General features: G+C 37.4%; 3 protein-coding genes across 5 annotated transcripts; 2 read left to right on the forward strand and 1 right to left on the reverse strand.

Moving 5' to 3' along the window:
• The first annotated feature begins 322 nt into the window (after positions 1 to 322).
• On the forward strand, positions 323 to 13,447 carry p2rx5 (purinergic receptor P2X, ligand-gated ion channel, 5). Of its 2 annotated transcripts, XM_083531628.1 has the most exons (12): positions 325 to 524; positions 2,096 to 2,246; positions 2,816 to 2,887; positions 3,817 to 3,892; positions 5,106 to 5,190; positions 5,307 to 5,387; positions 6,834 to 6,975; positions 8,777 to 8,907; positions 10,783 to 10,876; positions 10,970 to 11,035; positions 12,497 to 12,582; positions 12,656 to 13,447. In XM_083531628.1, exons 1-12 carry the CDS (start codon positions 391 to 393, stop codon positions 12,915 to 12,917), a joined length of 1,380 nt encoding a protein of 459 aa, XP_083387754.1. In that variant the 5' UTR covers positions 325 to 390; the 3' UTR covers positions 12,918 to 13,447. The 2 variants fall into 2 exon arrangements, with proteins under 2 accessions (XP_083387755.1, XP_083387754.1); XM_083531629.1 differs by lacking the exon at positions 5,307 to 5,387 and having other exon boundaries at positions 323 to 524.
• On the reverse strand, positions 13,443 to 15,029 carry emc6 (ER membrane protein complex subunit 6). Of its 2 annotated transcripts, none has more exons than XM_083531654.1 (2): positions 14,822 to 15,029; positions 13,443 to 14,726 (listed from the first exon to the last, which is right to left on the reverse strand). In XM_083531654.1, exon 2 carries the CDS (start codon positions 14,711 to 14,713, stop codon positions 14,381 to 14,383), a length of 333 nt encoding a protein of 110 aa, XP_083387780.1. In that variant the 5' UTR covers positions 14,714 to 14,726; positions 14,822 to 15,029; the 3' UTR covers positions 13,443 to 14,380. The 2 variants fall into 2 exon arrangements, with proteins under 2 accessions (XP_083387780.1, XP_083387779.1); XM_083531653.1 differs by having other exon boundaries at positions 14,807 to 15,028.
• A 542-nt stretch (positions 15,030 to 15,571) lies between these two features.
• Positions 15,572 to 20,612, forward strand: shpk (sedoheptulokinase). The gene is made up of 7 exons (XM_083532109.1): positions 15,572 to 15,838; positions 15,943 to 16,084; positions 16,743 to 16,926; positions 18,006 to 18,158; positions 18,604 to 18,779; positions 19,406 to 19,606; positions 19,784 to 20,612. The coding sequence occupies exons 1-7, from the start codon at positions 15,689 to 15,691 to the stop codon at positions 20,188 to 20,190; spliced, it is 1,413 nt and encodes a 470-aa protein (XP_083388235.1). The 5' UTR covers positions 15,572 to 15,688; the 3' UTR covers positions 20,191 to 20,612.
• Positions 20,613 to 22,067: the final 1,455 nt, after the last annotated feature.

The raw sequence follows: 22,067 nt of genomic DNA on the forward strand, positions 1-22,067 counted from the left end.
TTTCCAAATTCCTCTATTTGGAATAACAATAACAATCTTATTGTTGTTAATTTTTTATAATATATATATATATATATATATATATATATATATATATATATATATATATATATATATATATATATATATATATATATATATAATTAACCGTCTAAAGCAGCTTTAAAGTACTGTAAATGAGTCTTTTATGAACAGTTCATGGCGCATCCATCTGTTTCTTTGCAGCACGACAGCTGACTTGTTCTCCAGGTAACAGTGGACGCCGATGTTTGCATTTACGCTGTTTGCGTAGCGCACTTCTCTAGATGATCTATTTTCAGCTGCATTTTAGCAACAGCGCCCACTAGGGTCACAAAATACGATGGTCACAGAATCTGGTGTGCAGCGGGCATGGCAAGCGTGTGCGGCCAACTCGTCAACTCGATTTTCGACTACAAGACGGAGAAATTCTTCATTGCGAAGAACAAGAAGATCGGATTGCTGTTCAGGATCTTTCAACTCGCTGTGATCGGATACCTTATCGGGTAAGTGCGCACCGGAGCTGTCTTGAGTTGGCTTATAGGTTAATGTGCCCAGTAAGTCTCAGATGATTTGTGATATATCAGGGGGAGAGTCACAGCCTGGTGGCATGTGTTGGCCTTGTGCTGAAAAAACTGCCCCAGGACACAATGCTATTTGTAGCCCCTCAGTGCAAGTCTCTATAACAGAGCTCTGAGCTGCACTACCAGCTGAAGTCGCTTTATTATACAAAGAAAATTAAAATATATCTAGTAAATTATCTGGTTGTCTAATAACCTGTATCAGGAGTTGATAAACTTTTTTTGCAGCAATGGACAGATTTGAACAAAGTCCCGAGAACCAACCTTTCACTTGCAACAGATCATCAAAATTTTACTCAAAGTAAAAAGTGAAAGTATCCAAGACAAAAAACAATGTAAAATGCTACATGTGGTGGCTGTCTGTAAAATATTCCACTGTGTCCAATAGTCATAGGTAGTCAAGTGTAATATAACATAAATTCTTCTTCTTCTTCTTTCGGCTGCTCCCATTAGGGGTTGCACAGCGGATCTTCCGTCTCTATACTCTACCTCTTTCAAACCAACTACAATGCCACTGTTTCTAAACCAACATCACAGGTCTCACCACAGTCCTATAAACGTTCCCTTTCACTCTCACAGATACTTTTCTATCACAAATCACTCCTGCCACTCTTCTCCACCCACTCTACCCTGCCTGCACTCTTTTTTTTTCACTTCTCTAACACACTCTCCATTACTTTGGACTGTTGAACCCAGGTACCTAAACTCCTTCACCTTCTTCACCTCTTCTCCCTGCAACCGCACCACTCCGCTGCCCTCCCTCTCATTCACACACATGTACTGTCTTACTCCTACTGACCCATTCCCCTTCTCTCCAGCGCATACCTCCACCTCTCCAGGCTCTTCTCAACCTGCTCCCTACTCTCACCACAAATCACAATATCATCCGCAAACATCATAGTCCAGGGAGACTCCTGTTTGACCTCGTCTGTCAACCCGTCCATCACCACTGCAAACAGGAAAGGGCTCAGAGCCAATCCTTGATGCAATCCAACCTCCACCTTAAACCAGTCTGTCATTCCTACTGCACACTTCACTGCTGTCACACTGTACCTGTCCTGCACCACCCTCACATACTTCTCTGGCACACCTGACTTCCTCACACAATACCACAACTTTTCTCTCTGCACTCTCAGAATTGTAAGAGTTCAAAGAGTATATATATAGGAAGCCTCAACAGGTTTATAAACAAATTATATTATTTTAGTGTTGTATACTAAATTGCTATTACATTTCTATAATATATTGGCCATACATTATTTACATATCATTCAAATATTATCTTTATATGCATGATATTATATCACCACTAACTATAAACACTACTAAACTATAAGGCTTCACAATATCATTGTGATATACCTGATATACAGTTTCATTCAAGTTGAGTTGTAATAATATAAATTTAACATTAAATTAGCACAATGATAAACTGTCCATCTTTGAGAGTCTCATTCCTAAAAAAATGCTTTCTTCTGCAACACTTCTTTTTGCAGTTGGGTCTTCGTATGGAAGAAAGGCTACCAAGAGACAGAGAAGAACATTCATAGCTCAGTGTTCACAAAGCTTAAAGGTGTTGCTCTCATTAACACCACAGATCGTGGTCTTCATGTATGGGGTGCTGAAGATTATGTCATACCCTCTCAGGTGGGCATGCTGCTGATTTTGTGTGAAATTCAAAAGCAAACACTCGTGAGTCCAAGGCGAACGTGATTTTGGATTGTAAACGTGCAGCTGATTCATAATAACAGCTTCGGCTTGCCTTTACAAATGAACTGTAATTTATTTCTGTGGATATAATAAAGTGCATGTAATGAAATCACTAACAAGTGTGTTCTTTGGGTTGGAATATTACAATGCACTGGAACAGAAAAAAACAAAAAAAAACCTTTTTCTGCATAAGGTTTGAGCTTCCTGTTAGGCATGTGTTTTCCTGTTTATTGCTCTTTTAACTAAATTCGTTAAACCCCAAAAGTATGAGTGATTTGTATGGGCATACAAGGGTGTAATTGAAATATAAAAAATAAAATAAAACAAAAGAACCCAGACAATGGGAAATGTGAGCATCATCATAACTAGGTAAAAGCATCAATTATATTATTATATATCATTATTATTACTTTTTTCCAATCCTGTTTTATTTACAGGATCATTCATTATTCTTATTATATGTCTTTGAAAATAACCAAGTCATTCTTTGTTTTTTTTTCATAAAGGGGGGAAATGTCTTCTTCATTGTGACAAATTATCTGGAGACTCCAAACCAAACGCTGAGCTTGTGTGCTGAGGTGAGCACCACATTTACAGTTTTTCTCAGTTGCATTGGAACATTTTTCTAATCATCCTTTATATTTGAAAACCGATTCGCAAAGCAATTTGTACAAACAGCACAACACATTAAATTTATTGCAGCATGTAATTTTCTCAAAATCATAGTTCTCTATAAACCTAGAAGTATAGTACTCTCAAAAGTAAGTATTTGGTTTAATGAACATATTATTGCCATCAGAATAATACGTTATTTTGTCATTGTTCACAAACAAGATAGACAAAATGTTTAGTCATGTAGTCAGTATGATGGCACACGGTTTCAGTATTTCACGATATAAACTATGGTTTGGATTACAATGATTGAAAATGCACAAGGCTTAATTTAATCTGAATGGCATCTATGAATTTTATCAGCACAAAATGTAATATTTAATTGCAAATTTTATTTATATTGATTGCAAGAGACTAAAATTTTTACCAATATTTTTTAGTAATAGTGCATGTTCGTTCCTTGGTGGGTCATCCATTTTCAGAAATTGTAATTCTGTGTTTTGCTCTTTCATAGTTGCCAATTGAATGTTCCTGAGTTTCACCTTTGACCTGTTTTAGAAAACTTGTTAATTATTGGCTGATCTGATGCCGTGGACATAGCTTTGAGAATTTCATTTCATCTGAGAAACACTATAAAGCACTATTGACAAATGCTTAGTAGAGATTTACTTTTTTAATTTGAAAAATTCTGTCTGGCTTTGCTTGGGTGAGCATTATGACTGAAAATGAAAAATCACCACCATACTGTACTGTGAAAAAGTACTTTTTTTTCACATAGAGCCTGCCAGCCTTGAACAGCTTTTTTCCCTTGAAAAATATATGTTTTAATTATCTGTTTTGTTGTATATGATGTATATGACTGTTGTTATTTGCATGTTTATTTTAACGCTTTTAGAGTTCCAAGGTCCCAGACGGTATCTGTTCCCATGATAATGACTGCACAGAGGAAGTTGCTGTTATAGCAGGTCATGGTAAGAGGAATTATTATTAATATTATACAAGACTATAGAGGATTAACAGGAAATATCTGGAGAAAGATGTTATGATATGTTGGTCCCCTTTTTGCTGTGATTCATCAGACTTAACCACCTTCTTCTATTGCTTCATAGTCCATTGTTGGCACTTTTGGCAGTGGACAGGGGTCAACATGGCTGCACAGCCCCATACGCAACAAACTGCGGACCATGGCCTCGGCCGCCCATGACCCTTTCTCTTGTTTACCACTGTTCCTTCCTTGGACTAATTGTGATAGATACTGACTGCTGCAGACCCCCAAACACCCAACACCCCTAAGGAGCTGCAGTTTTAGAGATGCTCTGGCTCAATCGTCTAGCCATCACAATTTGGCCCTTGTCAAACTCGCTCAATTCCTTAAGTCAAGTCAAGTCAAGTCAAGAAGCTTTTATTGTCATTTCAACCATAAATAGCTGATGCATTATGAAACGAAACAACGTTCCTTCTGAACCCTGGTGCTACATACAACAATAATTACAGAAACAGAAAACACAGGGCTAAGGACAAGTAAGTGTCCTTCACCACAAGCTTGCTATTTTTCCTGCTTCTAAACATCAACTTTGAAGACAAAATGTTCACTTGCTGCCAAATACAGTATATCCCACCCACTAACAAGGGCCTTTTCTTTTAAGATTCATTGTGACAGCTTCAGATTCAGTTTATATATTTATAGCTTGGCATAGTAAGGAAAGAAACTGTGTGGTAAACCAACTGAACTTTAGGTTCAACAAAGTGAAACAACACAGCATGTAAAGACAGCTAAGAGTTCAGACCAGAAAGAGACACTTAACACAAAAGGGAATAAACACTGACTGGGGCAACAGTTCATCACAGGGCATACATACATTTATACTTTGAAAAGAAAAAAAAAGGTTCAAAATATAGGTTAGCTAGTTTGATTTGTAACCGTAACTAGAAAAAAATTAGCTACATACACTCTATGGACAAAAGTATTGGGACAACCAGCCATATGTGGTACTTCCCCAAACTGTTTCCACAAGATTGGTGGCTGTATAAGGTTACATAGGATGTAATATATGTATTCAAGTGAAAGATCTCCTGCTATAAAGCTTTGGCCTCAACACTATTGAACTCCTTTGGGATCAATTGTAAGGCTGACTGAGAACTGTTCATTGAAATTAATGTTTTAATTTTTGTCTTTCGGCACAGGGTTGAAGACAGGGCGCTGTATAAATGAGACAGGCACGTGTGAAATTTATGGCTGGTGTCCGATTGAGAGCAGTCACACCCCAGTGTAAGAAAAACAGCACCTTACACCATCATACTATATAATTTCCTCTTGTGAATTTATTTTGTTACAGCATGATACACAGCTAAAGAAACGAGTCTTGATTATGATGTGGTTTTCAGGGTGCCATTGCTGGGACAGGCAGAGAACTTCACCATCTACATCAGGAACTTTATTGGCTTTCCAAAGTTTGAGTTCTCCAAGTAAGAAATGCTGTGGTCTCTATCCGTGTGTTTCTGAAATCCAAAGCAACACTGTAGGAATTGTGTAAATACATTATATATTTTTGGTATGGCCAGAGTCTAGGATGTCTACCATAACTTACAATGGCACACTGTGCATTTCACAGCCTTTAGTTGTCTCTTAATACCTTTATTATGATATTATGGTAACTCAGTAGTAAGAACAAGTCTCAACAAGTTCAACAAGTCTCCTTTCGCTTTAACCATAGCTGCACCGCCAGCGTACACTACCTCTAGCAGAAGCATCAATAATAACTTCATAAAATGGTGCCTTTTTTTGTGCATTTTTTAAGTAATTTTTAGAGTTTAAAATAGAGTTTTTATGGAAATTTGAAATTGGGTTTTTGTGCAAATTCTACAGATAAGAAAATGCAAAAGTATAATTGGCTCTGAAAAAAACTTAACAATTGTTTTGAACTATTTTGGCTGACCTTTCCTCATGATTTTCAGCTTTTCTTGAAAAATCTGTTTTGGAAATTTCTTCTTCTCTGTCAGCCAATGTGAAATAAAAAAAAAAAAACAGCTGTTAGGTCTACACAAAAATATTTTAATTTGTGTAATTTGCTAAAGATTCTGTTTGCGAACTGTGACTAGTGCGCTCTCTGACTATCCAATTTAAGGACATAAAAATGTTATCGTTTGCCTGCTAGATGGCTCTGTTGTCGCCAACTCGAAATCTGATTGGTCAAAGCAACAGTTTCCTTGTCATGTATTTGAAGCTACAGGCACCTGCACTTATAATTCTAAAGAATAAAAACTATAACATAAACATGCACTACTAGAAGTGCAACCTAGAGAAAGGACTATTGGGAATAATTTTATACATATTCATGGTAAAAATATTAAAACGTATGCCAGTGATTCTGAGTGTTTAGGCCTGCAGTGAAGGCCCTGTCTGGCCCTGACGACCCACCACTGATACCTCACCCTTTAAAACACTGCTAACACATATACACAATGGGTGTTCACACATACAGTACATAAATAACATACATCAACACGTATTTCTCGTTGCTTAAACAGGTGTATGACATCATAGTTTCAGTACATGTGCATCATTTACATCACACTGCGACATATAAGGGAGAACACACAGATACACCGGAACACATTGCTAAGTTGAGCCATAGATTATCTTGCACATAAAAAAACTATTTATACACACACTCAGTTGTGGGACACTGGGACCGCTTTCCAGTTGTTTGAACTCGCTTAGCATGCTATAAGCTGTAAGTGTCTTCCTGTTTTTGTGCTGTATGCATTTCTTCCTAAGAGTGTGGGTTTAACTTGCTCTTCTGATTGAATTGCTTTTAAATTGCTCTTGAATTGCTCTTGTGGTTTGCTCTTAAAGAACAGGGTGTGATGAATTCGAATTATCAATACACTTTAATACCCTTTCCCTTCAAGATCCAATGTTCTCCCATCGACCAAACACTCATATCTCAAGTCCTGCTACTATGACGAAGTCCACCATCCATACTGCCCCATTTTCCGAGTGGGAGATCTGGTCAGCTGGACTGGTCACAGCTTCCAAGAAATGGCTATCAAGGCAAGTGTTTCTAATGTCATTCTGTACTCTTAATGTATTTATAATGTCTCAGAAACCAGTAGTCTGATAATCGGATAAAGGGAGGATGTGTCCGAATTTGAGTGTGAAGGACAAGCTTCAAGGAATGATATGATTAGAGAAGGATTGATTTAATTATGAGCTCTTTTTCATACATTTACTGTGTGACTTACCACCCTCAAAAACAGATCCTAAAGAGTTTATATTCCTCTCATACCACAAAAACTTGGCACAATTGTTTTTCAAAAAAGCTACAATTGTTTTATTTATTAATAAATTTCATGTTGTGCTTTGTAATGCTTTACAATTGAATGTATGTAAAATATCTGTAAATTATTATTATTTTTTTTTACATTATAACAGCTAGAAATATTATTTCACCAGCCTTTCTTTTTCCTACTGCAGTTAACAAGACAAAAAAAACCCATAGCTTTTTATGTTACTGAGAAACAATAAAGGGCAACATTCTCCAATTTGATCAGCTTTACCTTGGTTGTGAAGTGCTGACATTGGACACCTGAAACAATTTTGATGTTAATTCTTTAATGAGCTGATGATAAAAACTTTCTTTCGGCTTCTCCCGTTAGGGGTCGCCACAGCGGATCCTCCGCACGTTTGATTTGGCACATGTTAATGATATAGAGACAAAAAACCTTCAACAATTAAACATCCAGTGAAAAAAATTTTTATGTTGACACTTAAGCAGCATAAATGACGCTGAATATCATTTAGTCGAAGCGGTTCTGTGTTTGCACAGGAATTTTCTACAATTAGTACTCTTTCAGACATGTCCTAATGCTACTTACATATAAGGTAAATAAGAAATAATCGGTCAGGGAACCAACCCCAGCCATTCTCAGTGCCGGTCCCAAGCCTGGATAAATTGGGGAGGGTTGCGTTAGGAAGGGCATCCAGCGTAAAAACATGTGCCAAATCAAACATGCAGATGATCCGCTGTGGCGACCCCTAATGGGAGAAGCCGAAAGAAAGTTTAGTTTATATAAAAATAATTTAATTAAATAAATTTTTATTTGTATAGCTCTTTTAACAATGAACATTGTCTCAAAGCAGCTTTACACAGATAATGTGGTGATTAAAAGTGAATATGTTCTTTATAAGTAAGTTTGTTCCTGATGAGCAAGCCGGTGGCGACTGTGGCAAGGAAAAACTCCCCGAGATGGCAATAGGAAGAAACCTTGAGAGCAACCAGACTCAAGAGGAAACCCATCCTCATCTGGGTTGCACCGAATGTCCATTTGTAGCAGATATACAATGTTGCGGGGTGCAGTGATAATGATCAGAAGCGAAAAGTAGTCCTGAGTCAATGTAGGAGACTGTTGACATTAACTACAGTTTAATCCATCCTTAAAGCGCCTGTTCTTACTCCAAAATTTCATGGAACTACTGAAGGCGTTGATGAGAAACCGTCCCAAGCTGCACAGAGTGGCCTCCAGGAACCAGGCGATGTTTACAGAACTACTGCAGTAAATGGAAAATATGTTGAGTGGCCTGCTATAGAGCGCTGAACCCACTCTTATTGAACACCTTTGGGAAGAATTGTATCGCTGACTGCACCCCAGGTCTTCTCACCCTACTTGACTTTACTAACACCCCTATGGCTGAATGAGAAGAGTGAAGGTTATTAGAAAAGCAAATGGGGACTAAATGTGGAAAAGGATGTTTAAACTAATTTATGGTCAACACAGGTGTCCACATACTTTTGTTTATATGGTGTATCAATATAGGAATTCAATTGATCTGTTTTTCTCTCCTTCACGCACAGGGTGGATCTGTCGCGGTGGGCATTGACTGGACTTGTGATTTGGATAAAGACTACTCTAAATGCATCCCCAAGTACAGCTTTACTCGCCTGGACAAGTCAGCAGGCTCAAACATCAGTGGATACAACTTCAGGTGTGTTCATCACACCAGCATTGTTCATGGATATATTTTAAATTTACTGTCCTTAAAAACACAAGACAAATGCAACACCAGACTCATTTTATAAATCCTTGTGTTAAGTGCAAATTCTTCCTAAGTTAATATTATCCAGAAATCCACTGTTTGTGATTAAGGTTAGGAGCCATAACCAGATTAAATGTTCAGCAGTATGTGTGAGTCTGCAATATGAACATATGCAGTCATCATGAGTTGTGTAGTGTATGCTCTCAAAATATACCATGAAAATAGGAAGAAAGATCACTTACCAGATGTCAGAAGCTTTGACGACACATTGGAAGCTAATATTTCCAGATTAGCTTTGTGACCAAAGGTGTAAATCATCACTGACTCACTGGCTTTGGGAACAATAATGTACAGTGCTTGAAACACATACAGCCTGAGAGTTTTTTCACATATTACATGCAGAGCTGCCTGTCCTATGTAAACAGAAATATTTAACACCTTCTTTAATTTTTTCACTTTAGAGCAATGCTGTTAAAAGCAGGACAGTGTTATCACAAACGTGCTTTACTTACTGAGTCTATTGACATTGTAGAGACAGAAAACAGCTAAAAGTCTTATTTCTCATTTTAAATCATACTCCGTTTCAGTTTATACTAAAATTGTGTTGTTTTTTTGGCTAATTTAACATTTATTAAAGTTTTTGAATAGGTTGTTGAAAAGGATTCTTTAATTACAGTTTTTCTCAGAAATGAAATTCTCAAAACTACTTGTTCAACCTTCACATCATGTGGTCATTTGTGCACATTATAAAAGCAAATGTCGTTGCCTTGTTCAAATTGCGAATGCTTTGGTACAGTCATTTAATTCATTGTCTGTTGTTTCCTACATTAGCAGGTGTTTGTCATGCTGATCAAAATATATTATACTGGTCTCACCTAAATAGTTTTAACCCCCAAAACATCTCGGCACCAGTTTATTGCGAAGTCATTAAAGCCAAAATCTTTAAACCATCTATCAATCTCTCTCAGTCATTCACAGTCTTTCTCAGTTGCATTGGAGCATTTTCTCAAATCATTCTTAATATTTGCAAACCAGTAAGTGAATTTCTCAAAATAATGTGTACAAACAGTACAATACGTTGGATTTCTTGCAAAACTCTGTACTTTTCTCAAAATCTTCAGTTGATCTCTCTAAATTAAGTATTTGTGTCAATGAACATCTCATTCCCATCAGAATAACAAGTCCTTTAGTCATTGTTCACAAACCAGATTGTAAAAATGTTTAGTAATGTTGTTAGTATAAAGTGCACAGTTTCAGGATTTTCTGATATAAACTATGGTTTGGGTTACAATGAATAAAAATTCACAAAGTCTGAATTTCTTCTGTTTGGGATCTATGAATTTGAACAGCACAAATGTATTTATTTGATTGCATATTTTATTTATATTGATTGCCAAAGAAGTACAGAATTCACACTTTACTGCACTGTGCTAGTGTTTATTTTTTTTCTATCTTGTTCATCCATTTTCAGAAATTGTAATTCTGTTTTGCTGTCGCCAAATTCACGAGATTCACCATTGACCTGTTTTAGAAAACGTTCTGATTATTGGTTGATCTGATGCTGTTCACTCGCCTTCATTACACAATCATTTAAATAAACGTACAAAAGCATTCGCAATTTAATCAAAGCAACAAGAAATGCTTTTATAATGTGCACAAATGTTTAAATGATGTGGAGGTTAAACAAATAGTTTTGAGAATTTTATTTCTGATCTGAGAAACGTTTTAAAGCAAATGAGAAAAACTGTAAGAGAATCTAATCCATGGCTTCATCCTAAACGTTATAACAGCTTATAACATCATTTTTTTGGCTTGTCTTGACAGATTTGCTCGCTATTACAAAGATGCAACAGGGAAGACTTACCGCTCATTGTTGAAAGTGTTTGGCATTCGTTTCGATATCATGGTCAATGGGCAGGTATGGCTGACTGTTATTACTGTTATAGTATGACAATTATTATTTTTGAATGAACTGTCAAGTCATTGCCCATGTTGTGGTCTTTGTTTCCAGGCAGGGAAATTCAGTATTGTTCCTACTGTCGTGAACATTGGGTCTGGAGTTGCTTTAATGGGTATTGTAAGTATAACTTCATGTGAATAATTGACTCTACACCACCATACACCTAAAGCTGTTCATTGAACCAGTGATAATAATAATAACACAAGTGCCAAAACTGTATAGTGCAGGATATTTATAGAAAAACCGAGAGTCACAAACAAAATGTGTGCATTGGAGGAAGTAGAAGGTGGTTGTAAAAATTGAAGATGAAACTGTACTATAAGGGTTTGGACACCTGAGCATCACTTCAGATATGTAATTGTTGAGCATCCAATTCCAAGTTTCATAAAGACTACAAACGCTGTATACTTTGCATTCCGTTTCAATTGACATTTTTAGCAGCTTAAAACGTTTTTCCACTTCTCATATATGGCAGGCCAAATCAAAGGCTAGTCTGGTCCTTAGTTTGGGAATCTTTTTCATCTGGGTGCAACTGCACATTTGCTGAGAGGTATCCAAGATCATGGTTGGTGCTCCCCTTCCGTCCCAAAATAAAAAAAGCTAAAAAGTGGATATTTTATTGAAGGAAAGGATTTTATTCTAAAAAACATTTTAATGTTCGAGTTTAAACAGTTCACATGGAAAGAACCAAAGAGTGTTTAATACCTAGAGAACACCTGCTCTAAAACTCAAGAAAAGCTTCAGCCACAAGAGGTCAGAATTGTATCGTTCTTTATTACGAACAAACTCGATTGAAAGCCGCAGGCCGTAAGACGACAAATGTATTCTTTTAAAATTGCAGAAAATTTCCTTGTCTTGCGCTATTGCTTCAATCTCTCCATAATATGCTGTTTCAAGCATGCTGTACCTGCACCTTGAAGTGAGGAATTTGCATTAAATAAATCAAGTCAAATTCTTTTTGTTTGATAAATTTCATGTAAATTTAGATTTTTGCAGCTTAAACGAAATAAACGAGTTCATTTTTTGTGAAATAGAAATGAAGATCGGGATCAAAAGCATTTCTTCCCATTTTTTCCCCACTTACCATATGGGCCAAATCTTGCCTAGTTTGGGCATGTCTGGTATAGTTATTACCAGTGATATTACATTGTTATCCTATCACCACTATGCGTTTATTTACCAACGGTTAGAATATCATGCTTTAAAATGAGAAACCTGTTTTATATTGCACTGATTTGGTACCAATTGTGAAAAAATTTATCAAATTGCAGGCATGTCAGTTTTATACAAACACAATAATGGCAATAGAGCTGCTTGATATGTCTTGGTTTCCAAGCAGGAAAATTCTGTTGTCTCCCACAGGGTTAAAAGAAGTAGAAGGTGTGAAGGGAGAGTTAGCTTAGTGGTTAAGGCATTGGACTTTGGATCTAAAAGTTAAAATTCCAGCCCAGCAAGCTGCAACATCTGGGCCCCTGAGCAAGGCCTTTAACACAATAACTGCTCAGTTGTATTAATGAGATAAGACCAGTCTTCTGGGAAGGATCTGTAATAAACTGTAGTTTTGGTTTTTTTGTACAGGGAGTGTTCTGCTGTGACATGATCCTTGTCTACATGATGAATGGGAGCTCATTTTATAGACAAAGAAAGTTCGAGACTGTGGCAAAGTAAGACCAAATTTAAACTTTTTTTATGTACGTTATCAGACATATTCTAATGTACTAATATGTCCATCTGTAGAAAGCCTGAAAGACGATCCAAAGGGACAAATCACACTAGGCGACATAGGCACGGCCATGACAGGCACAAGAAAGAAGACCATCCGGATGTGGAGAACCAACTGCCGGAGTCCTCTCCGTCTCGCAGTCCTAGAAGACACAAGCATCGCAGTCACGAACTAAAGGAGGTTAAACAGGCAACATCCAGATCGCACCGCAGTCCTGAAAGAAAAGCCACGGGTCAGGCTTCATCATCCAAGATGGCAAGCAGTCCAAAAAAATAAAGCGGATGAGAAGGAAGTTTGGAGGAGGGAACTACTGTGTACTGTAAAAGAAAAAAAGGGGCAGGTCAGAAAAATCCTTTGAGCAGCAGTATGAGGTACTGCATTCCATTGCTTTCCCCAATAATGCTGTAAAAATTGTGTTGCTGAAGAGTCAAACATAAACCTGCTGATTGCTTAAGATGTGACTTACTAATGTGTAAAAATAAATGCAAAATCCAAAACTTGATTAAGGTGCTTGGAAAGTTCTAGAGGAAGGAGGGATTTAGGATCTTTTTTTAAACAATTTCACGTTCAGCGAAAGAAAAATTCAAGGTCAGTATTCAAGGTCAAAATATCAATAAATACATGGGATTCATTAAGGCATGTTTTCATCAAGGGTGCCAAAAATTCTCAAGCTGGAAACAGTTGCTGGAAACAGTTGCCTTTAGATGTATGTTTATTTTTTACACATACTGCCTTTTATTATAAATATTAAAGTCATACATGTCTGTTTATTCATGTACAAGAAATTAAAAAGAATAAAAATTGCATTCATGAGTGATTTATTTGTTTATAAGAAACCACAGAAATACACACAATGCCACATGAGTCAGGAGTTGGTTAAAATGATTTAGATTTTTTTTTTATTTAATTTCTATTTCTCTTAATGGAATTACACTTCTAATGCTAGTACGCTCCAATGCAAACTCCGAGATAATCGCATATCAACATATTGATATGACGAAGTATCATATGTATAGTCACCAGGAGTTTTGTTTCCTCTGCGTGTGCTGTTTAGGACAATGTTAGATGACGGGTTTTTTTGTGGGGTGGAACATAAAAAAAAGAAGACACCCCAAAAACATCACAACTGTGTACAATTCAACGATCTAAAAATCCTACGGGTTTTTTTATAATAATCTTAAATCGAAACATGATTAATAACTGTGATACATGTATCAAGGTGGCACAGCGGGTAGTGTTAATGTTTTACCGCTCCAGAATCCAGAGCCCAGGTCAATCATGGGTTTGGGTTACATTGTGTGTGTGGAGTTTTACATGATTTTCAGGTCTGTGTAGGTTTTCTCCAGTTCTCTGCTCTCATTTTGCCTTACAAAAGCACACCTTTAGGCAGACTGACTACACAACATTGGTGTAAGTGTGTGTGTGTGTGTGTGTGTGCGCATCATATCCTGTGTTGGATTGGTATCTCATCAAGGGTGTATTCCCAAAATAGGCTCCAGATCCACCTCAACCCTGACCGAAGACAAAAATCTGTCACTGTAGATGACCAAATGAATAAATTAAAAGGATCTGATTAATGACAACTAAAAACAGGTTCAATGCAGGTCAGAATCAGTTCAGTGCCATCAAATGCAAACAAATGTTGAAACATTTAATTAAATGACCATGCTGAGGGACTAGGAGGATATTTTCTTGGAACGTCTGCACTAAATGCACGCGTAGAGCAGCGTTGCACGCCTTTAGTACACGTGCACCATTCCGTAAAGGAAAGTCCAGAAGAGCACGTAGGTGAACAATCCGCCCACGAGGCCTCCGGTGAAAAGCAGGCGTCTGGATTTGAAGCACTTGTTCCACCGTCGACCGGCTTTTAGGATAAGCAGCACCGAGAGCAGGAAGGACGCCAGGAAGTAGAAGATGAACCCGTATAAGCCCGTGAGACCCAGGATGCCCGCTGTGGCACCGGACAGAGCTGAAACGGAGGTGCGGCAGTATTCAAGCACCCCGGCGTTGCCCCTCACCGCAACCTCGCTGATGAACTGCGGGCCCTCGCGTTTGGCTGCGATCGCCGCCATTCCGTCCAAATCACTGCAAACACACCATAATACACCATTACTCCACCAAATCACGTGACCGATTTATTATCCCCCATTCGCTTTTTGACTTACCGTTGGGATTAAAACGCACGCGCTTAAGAAACGACAGATTTCTCCACTTGTAATAAACTACACACGCATATAATATACTCGTGCAAATGTTAAAGACGGGTTTGTATTAATTTTTGTATTTTTTAATAGAATATATCCACTTTTTCGCCGACAGAAACGCTACGCCGCTCTACCATACACCGGCCGCCATCTTTTTTTTTTTTTTTTTTTTTTCTTCACCGGCGACTCAGAACATGACAAAATTAAAGACTCGCCTTCTTTATCTCTGTTTATTCTTTTTTAATGTAATCTTTTGTATTGTAACATTTACAATATTTTACTAAATAGTATTATCAAATAAATAGTTTTGTGTATGTATATTTATTTAATACATTTATTTAATACATTATTTAATATTTAAATAATAAAAGAATTGCGTTAACCTTAACCCCACAACTACGGCGTCCACAGAGGAACAAAATCGGTTGAAAGTGGTTCAATTTAAATCTCTGCCTACTTCCTGAATAAGTGCCCTAATAAGGTAACAAAATGGCGCGTTCTATACGCCCTACTGAGTGCACTATATATTAAATTAGCAGTGACATGGTTGAGCCGCGATTAAATGACTTTAGGATGCATACAATTATATATATAAAAAAAGCTAATTTTATTATCTATAACTGTTCATCTATTTTGGGATTTCAAATTAATTCTTAATAAATGGTGGATTTAAAATTGTATAATTTTTTTAATGTTAAACCAAATGCATTACTTTTGACCTACGGTGTCCACAGAGGGTCAAACTGTACAGCGTTTCAATCGAAAGCTGTACTTCCTACATTAGAGTTACAGCTTCTACACGCTGTTAATATATTATAATTACTAAACATCATATAAAACACAATGGCTGCACTTTCTGGCTCATCAGATAAGTATGTTTTGGGCATTGATTTGGGAACTACCTCGATCAAAGTTGTGTTGTTTGACACTCGAACCAAGACCGTGACAGATAGCTGCAGCTTGCAGACCAACTCTGACGTAATCGACGAGCACGTACGTTTGATGGCCTCAGAATAACACCATATGACATGACATGATGACAGTGTCGTAATTTTAAAAAAAATACTGCATTGAATGACCCAGTGTCTTATATCCAGGTCAAGGAGCAGGACCCTGTGCAGATCATTGCTACTCTTGACCAGTGCATGTGTGCTCTCCCCAAGGAAAAGCTGTATGACGTCATATGCATTGGGGTGTCAGGACAGATGCATGGGGTTTTGTTTTGGAAATCTAACCCAGGTGCACATTAAACCAATAACACAAAACAAAAGCAACGTTCTTAAAGTGGGGCCAAAGATTTAGACAATATGGTCAATAGTTCAGCGTCCTGCAGAAAGTGGCATCATTAGGAATTATTTTCTACCTAAAGAGATGCGGCAGCTACAAGATCACAACACATCAATTATAAAAAACGTGATTCAGGGTCACAAATGTGTGTAATATCTACTTCTATGCACAAAATGATTCCTAAATGACATTTCAAATCTCTAATCACATTGTAACCAGTTTGGATTTAGTGAAAATAAAAAACCCGAATGGCTACAGTAGGTGAAAAATGTGATATATTAGATTAGATGGTAACAGTAGACAGTAAATTAATCTTTTGAGATCCGTGGAAAGCTTGAGAACCCATGACCTATCATGAAGTATCTGTAGATGCTTTTACATTCATCTACAAATGTGCTCTGACTACAATGTTTACACATGTATATGCATATGCAACTGTAATATTACACACCTGCATTACTAACCTGTGTGTGCTTAACTTTTAATGTTATAAATTGGTGAATTGAAGCACAATGTGTAAAGTGAAGTTTGAATTTTCTTCCATGTCCAACACAGGCCAGGACAGATTCTTTATCACGTTCTAAAGGTTTCTCTTCTATTCCTATTGCAGGTTGTGAGTGGTACAGTAGTCAATTCAGTCACAGATTCAGACCACAGGATGTTAGTCGCCTGATCACATGGCAGGATGGCCGCTGCACTTGTGATTTCCTGTCTTCGCTACCCAAACCTGAGTCACACCTAAATGTGGCTACTGGCTTTGGCTGCGCCTCTATTTTCTGGTACACCAAGAACAGGTCAGAAAGCTACTTGATGTCATTAGTGGGTTCACTCGTCAGTTTTGTTTTAGCTCCTGAGAAAACTTTGATTCGAGTACGACAAACTATTGAATTCTCTTCCCACGAATACAGAAATGCACATGTAGTTATAATACATGCACTGAACTTTAAGATTAAACAAAAACAAGGAAACTAGTTACCGTTTAGGAATTAAACTTTTATTTCAAAAGTTCTGAATTTGGGTGAAGGCCCAAAAAAACAATCAATACACCAATCTAAGCATCTAAAAATAGCCAGCGATCTAGATTTATGCCAATAGTTTCTAAAGTTTGACCAACATAAGTTCTGGTTCATAGACCAGCCGTGAAGCTCAATGAGCACACATCATTTATGGAGTTTACCTTCAGCAGTTTTTATGGTTTTCAATTATGTTTTTTGCATGATGTGATGTTAAATCTTGCTGACTTGATAAGGATAATGGTGCCTCATCAGCATAAATTAACCATTATTTTGTCCAAGAGGCTATAAAAAAGAGAAAAAAAAGGGCCCAAATCTTAACCTCCATTGACTCAGGTGAATTCTAAGCCATGCAATTACCTGCCTATGCAAACTGGTAGTGTGATGCTCTGGGCAGTGTTCTGCTGGGAAACCTTTGGTCCTGGCATTCATCTGGATGTTAACTGGACAAGTACAACCTATCTAAACATTGTTGCCACTCCTTCAAATATATTCCCAAATGCATGTGGCCTATTTCAGCAGGATAAAATCGCAAAAACTGTCCACTAGGAATATTCAAGAATTTAAACTGTTGCCTTGGCCTACAAATGATTTAGACCTCAATTATTACGTAATTATTGTTCTCGGTTCTCAAATTCTGCAGCATCGAAACTGACACATACCCACAGTCTGGCCAAGCAGTACGTTGTCCTCCACCTTAGCTTGTTATTTCAACTTAAAAATGAATCTAGCTTTTAGGAATGACACACACTATTAAAATATTACATCATAAGATGTGTTGAATAGTAAATACTAACTGGAGAGATCTTTGGCATGATTTATATTCTGCCTGCCTGTAAAGAAACCTTTTCTTTCTACAGCCCTGAATTTCTTTCCAAGTTTAGTGTCTCAGGAACCATCCAGGACTATGTGGTGTCCATGCTGTGTGGTTTGGAGGTCTGTCTTATGAGCGGGCAGAATGCTGCTAGCTGGGGCTACTTCAACACCACCAACAACCAGTGGAATACAGAGATGTGAGTACAGAATGCAGTTGTATTTCTTTTTGGAAGTTGCAGTGTTCAAATGAAACTCTTGTGTTTGCTCAACGATCGCGCAACATGAGGTTATGCAGCCTGATGGTAAGAATAAATTATACTTGCTTTTAACTGCACATACTGTATACGTAAGCAAGATGGCATTCTTTGTAGGTGTATAAAGCATGTGAATGTGCACATCCTCAGAATTTCATCTTACACATCAGTGTTGTGCAATACATAGTGTAGTATAGTATAGTATAATAATATAGTAATAACATATATAGTAGAGGAAGTATAGCACCATGTGACACTTTCTTCACTATTACCTAAACTGACTGGCTTGGCATCTAAATATATAAAAAATAATAATAAATAAAAAATGTACTGGCTGTTGACTGTTGCCCCGGATCCTTGCTCTTACTAAAGCATGTTTTATTGTTAGTCTAAAAGATGCAGGCTTCCCTGTGCACTTACTACCCCTGCTGGTGGATTCGGGGTCAATAGCTGGTCAGACCTGCTCCGAATGGCACGGGATTCCTGCTAACACACCTGTAGGAGCAGCTCTGGGAGACTTTCAGTGCAGCGTTTACTCTTGTATGATGGATAAGAAAGATGCAGGTATGGTTGGGTCACATAATTGACGTTTTTTTTTTTACAATTTAGCTGAGCATGAGCCCAGCTTCAAAATATTCAAGGGTGTAAATAGGTATATACAAGCCTAAAATATAGTGGAACCTCTTTTTAAGCAGCATCAGAGCACAACTAAATATATTCTTATGGTATTATTCTTCCACATACATGAACTCACAGACTCCCATGATTGTCTAGAGTAACAGCATATCTCCCTACCCATAGTGCACCACCAATTTTGCTCCCTTTGTCGCATGTCTAATAAAGAGTTTTCTGCTGTATCACCTCCGATTCCATTCAGTTCAATTCATTTTTATTTGTAGAGCACTTAAAACAGTTGACATTGTCTCAAAGCAGCTTGAAAGCAATAAAGCGGTCATTAAGTTGTATAAAAGAATGTATAAGTTTAGTACTTATAAGTTTGTTTTCATAATTGTAAGTTTATCCCTGATGAGTGAGCCTCCACTTTATGCATTTTATAACATTTTACAATGTTCTTCTTTTACTGCAGCAGATTCAGTAAAATACATGGCTCTGGTAGGAATAGTGTACAGTATTTTTGATGTATGATAGAATGCAGTTCCCAAACTTGGCCTACTCTATATCTGTTACAGTATTAAACATGAGCACCTCGGCACAGTTGACATTCTTCATGCCTGCTGATTTCACGCCTGCAAGCGTACCAGATGCCCTCTCCCCTATCGCCTACTTCCCGTATTTCCACAACACCTACCTGGCTGTTGCAGCCACGCTCAATGGAGGCAACGTTCTGGCAACATTTGTAGGAATGTTGACCTCTTGGATGAAGGAATTTGGTATCTATATTGTATTTAATTCTATCTTCATTCAGCATGACATGCCTTTATAAACCATTCTGTTCCATGGCTTGCTGTAATATTATGTTCGGCACATGTTGAGTAATCCCACTCAGAGCTGCAGTGCTTGTTTGTCTAAATGTTTCTCCCATTCACCTGAAGTGTTCTTGTGTGCAGGAATGGAAGTTGGTGACTCGGAAGTGTACTCCAAACTGATCGAGCGTGCCCTAACTCAAAGAAGCACTGACCTCCGTGTGACCCCGACCTTGCTAGGAGAACGGCATGACCCTAGCAGTCTGGCTTTAGTGTCACACATCACCCCAACAAACCTTTCACTGGCTCACGTGACCCGTGCCGTTTGCGCAGGGATCGTGGCTAACCTCGTCGGCATGATGCCCCCTCATGTGCTGTTGGCTGCAGGAGTGAAACGGATTATGGGGAGCGGAAGCGCACTGTCTCGGAATGAAGCTCTGAGACAGGAAATAGAGCAAGCATTCCCATTCCCCGTGGTCTACGGGAAAGACGTGGACTCAGCAGTCGGAGTGGCAATGGTTTTTAATGATAAGCTGTTAGGAAATGACTGAAAAGACTTGGCATACACTACTGACACACAACACTTTTACACATATTGTTATGTGTGCTGGTTGCTGTCTGTGTTCCAAAACTCATTAGCATATTTTCTATATTTTGGACCCATAATAATATTCCATGTCAGTCTATTTTGTTTACATTCATTCTTTGAGTGTTAATTAAATGCAGTGGATTTTCACATCTGGCAGATGTTATTTAAATATTGAAACTGTAATTATTGCAGTGTACAGCGTTAATTTATTATCAATACAATAATATATTACCATTTCCTGAGTCAGATATCTAATGGCATTGATTGCACTAGTAAAGCAGATCATTTGGCTTTACTTTAATATTTTGTAATTCTGTAACACTAACAATCTGTAAATATTTTTTTCACAATGAAATTAAGTAAAATTCATTTCTACACAAAAAATTTATTTGTTGATTTCTTGGTTTCATGAAAATTTGATCAAATCAAATCACAGAGTCTGTCTCTTACACGTGGAGTAAACCTGAAAGTCACAAATACTCTTTACTTATTCTCTCTCTCTCTCTCTCTCTCTCTCTCTCTCTCTCTCTCTTCATATTAAAGTAATTGCTATTGAAAAGGTTTTTAATAGAGCTGAACAACATACTGTACATGTACAGCGTCTATAGAAAGTCATCATGCCACGTGGAAATCTTTACCTTTTGGTCCATTACACCCCGGAAAATAAAATAAATTAAGTTAAACTTTTCTAAGCGATGTGTACACATTATAACCATCATCATACTAAAAATACAAATTTGAAACAGTATTAAATGTATTATTATAGGATTATTTAAAAATGTATTAATTAAATACCTGTTTCGGTGATCAGGCCCTTAAAGTTGCTATTACAGACCTGCTCAGGTGCAACCAGTCAGCTTCCAGGTGATTGGTTTGATTACTTTTAGACTCCATCACAGTTCATTGCCACTCACCCCAGAATGTGACTGAATGTAAGCAATTCTGCAAGAAAGAATGCACAAATATACAGACTTACCCAGAAAGATTGATATCTGTAATTAATATAAATCAGGAGACTGATGACTTTTACAACCCAGTATATTTCCAAACCCTGTGCATAGTTTCAAAGTTTATTTTAGTCATTTTCAGAATTGTTAGAATTTTTGCATTTTTCTTTCATTATTTTCAAATTGCAAGGCAAACTTTGCAAATAAAGATGGATTTTTTTTGTGCAGTGGATTTCAGGCTGTATGAAAAATAAAGTCTATTTATTTCAAAGTCTATAAATTTATTTTAAAGTCCATGAAGTCTAAACAGGTATGATGATTTTCTATAGGCACTGTAAATATGTGATTGTTATTTGAACATGCTCATGAACATAAAGTGCTTTTATTCAAATCACGCACCTTACGGGTCAAAACAAATGCAACTAAACGTTTAGCTGTCATTATAAACTAAATTATCCTAATCTCTGAAGAGATCACACTACTGTACACATCCATGCTAGTGGATCACTATCACATTAACCAATACTGTGGTAGGAAAATGCAAATGCAGTTAAAATATCAGGGTGCAAACACTGCAAAAAAGCACCACTCTTGTGTTTTACTTAAAGCACTAAGACTAGCCACATCTTGCAAATCCTTAACTACCAGCTACTTGTTTTTCCACAGATAATGCAGTACCTAACTTTACTATCACCCTTATGGCAAATGAACTCAAATGCTACACTTTGAAATCTAGTGGAACATCTTCCCAGAAGGGTGGATGAAATAATAAAAGCAAATTGGGACTAAATGTGGAATGCAATGCTCAAAAAGAACATACTATTCTTATGGCCAGGTGTCCGCAAACGTTTGGCAGTATACTGTACATGAGCTCACAAATGGTTAGTCTTGC

The sequence above is a fragment of the Silurus aristotelis genome, assembly GCF_946808225.1.
Source record: "Silurus aristotelis genome assembly, chromosome: 26".
In the NCBI taxonomy this organism is placed as follows: domain Eukaryota; kingdom Metazoa; phylum Chordata; class Actinopteri; order Siluriformes; family Siluridae; genus Silurus; species Silurus aristotelis.